The sequence below is a fragment of the Guillardia theta genome (genome assembly GCF_000315625.1).
Source record: "Guillardia theta CCMP2712 unplaced genomic scaffold GUITHscaffold_19, whole genome shotgun sequence".
In the NCBI taxonomy this organism is placed as follows: Eukaryota; class Cryptophyceae; order Pyrenomonadales; family Geminigeraceae; genus Guillardia; species Guillardia theta.
In genome coordinates, this window is record NW_005434655.1 from 279,763 (window position 1) to 281,381 (window position 1,619).

Consider the following 1,619-nt stretch of genomic DNA (forward strand, 5'->3'; position numbering starts at 1 on the left):
GATGATGAGGAGGAGGAGGAGGAGGAGGAGGAGGAGGACCTGGTTGCAGAGGCAGAGGTCTAGGTCCTTGGGAGAGGAGGCCCAGGAGAGCGTGATGAAGACTTGCTTGGCATCCAGGTCGCTGATCGCCGCCATGCAGAAACTGGCGCTAGGCTAGAGGGAGGGAACAGGAATGAGATGAAACGAATCAGTGGAAGAGGAGGAGGAGGAGGAGGAGAGGAAGAGGAGGAAGAAAGAGGAGACGAGGAGGAAGTGACCACGACGACGACGACGAGGAGGAGGAGGAGGAGGAGGAGGAGATCTACCTGGATCTGATTAGAGACGAGGAGGTCGGAGTAGAGGGCGGGAGAGTGACATTTCTCGTCCTTGACCTCTACCTCGTACTTGCCCCACTCGCAGAAGAATCGATACTCGTTGGGCCGCGTGTACTCGGGCTGTAAGAAGATGCAGAAGAGGAAGAGAAGGAGGGATGAAGGAGGAGGAGGAGGAGGAGGAGGAGGAGGAGGAGGAGGAGGAGGAGGCAGAGAAAGAAGAGAAAAGGGAGGTCAGCAGAGCAACCATAGCTCATCTTCACTTACATGGTCAGGCGTGAGGGGGGCAGGGAAGATCCTCAGAGGCACAGTCTCGTCCATACTCCTCACGGACACCTGCGAGGACAGCGATGAGAACAAAACCTCCTCTTGTTCCTCTCCTCTCCACTTTCCTCCCTCTCCCTCTCCCTCTCCCTCTCTCTTAACTCCGCTTGTTCCACCACCAGCACCTCCCCCTCCTCCTCCTCCTCTTGCTCGTCCTCCTCCCTCACTTGAGCCGACGGGGTCAAGTCGGAGTCGCTCCTCGCCGGGTTGATCTTGACTGTCACCAGCCTCCCTCCCGCCGGGTCCTGTCCTGCCACGTTGTTGATCGTCGACACGCTCCCCTTCCGAAGCTGCAGACGTCCCAGTAGACCGTCGGGCTCTTGATGTGCGAGCTGGACTTGGAAGGCAGGAAGGATTGTACGACTCCCTCCTTGGAGAAGAGCGTGAGTTGCATGTTCCAGTGCTCCATGCTCCCTCCCGCCGACACGATCGCCCTGTTGGTTCTCCTGCTCCCGGAATCTGACAGCCAAGGGCAGTCGTCCTCCAGCGGGGCACGGAGGAGGCAGCTACGGGGGTTCTTGCCGATCATTCTCATGCTCTTATCCGAGCCAGGGAACGTCTCCGCCTCTTCCACCCGCACGTTCCTCCCTGGCGTCTCCATGTGCAGGTTGGCGGAGCCGGCGCCCCCCCAGGAGAGGATGAAGCAGAGGTCTGTGTCGCTGCGGAAGAAGTCTGGACGGACGAGCGGAATGGTAGCGCTGCCCTCCTGCGGGGAGGGTGAGGAGTGAGAGGGGAGGAAGGGAGGAGGAGGAGAGGGTGAAAAATAAGGGACAAGGAACAAGGACGATGATCAGAAAGAATAGGGAGGAGGGAGTATGGAGGAGGGAGGAGGGAACGAGAGAGGATGCAAGAGAGAGGATGAACGGAGGGAAGAGGGAAGGGGAAGGGGGGATGGAAAAGGGAGGAGGGAGGAGGGGAGTAGTGGAAGAGGGAGGAGGAAGGAGGGAGGAGGGGAGGTAGTGGAGGAGGGAGGAGGGAGGAGGG

At 59.5% G+C, this 1,619-nt stretch overlaps 1 protein-coding gene across 1 annotated transcript in view; it reads right to left on the reverse strand.

The window, feature by feature from the left end:
- GUITHDRAFT_162222 (hypothetical protein) overlaps positions 1–1,619 on the reverse strand; it is a gene marked incomplete at its 3' end in the record, with an annotated part of 6,013 nt that overhangs the window by 527 nt on the left and 3,867 nt on the right. The window contains exons 7-11 of the mRNA XM_005835955.1: positions 946–1,341; positions 803–925; positions 579–647; positions 306–434; positions 40–153 (exon numbers count right to left, since the gene is read on the reverse strand). Of these exons, the coding sequence (XP_005836012.1) occupies positions 40–153; positions 306–434; positions 579–647; positions 803–925; positions 946–1,341 (831 nt within the window). The remainder of the gene's footprint in view (positions 1–39; positions 154–305; positions 435–578; positions 648–802; positions 926–945; positions 1,342–1,619) is intronic.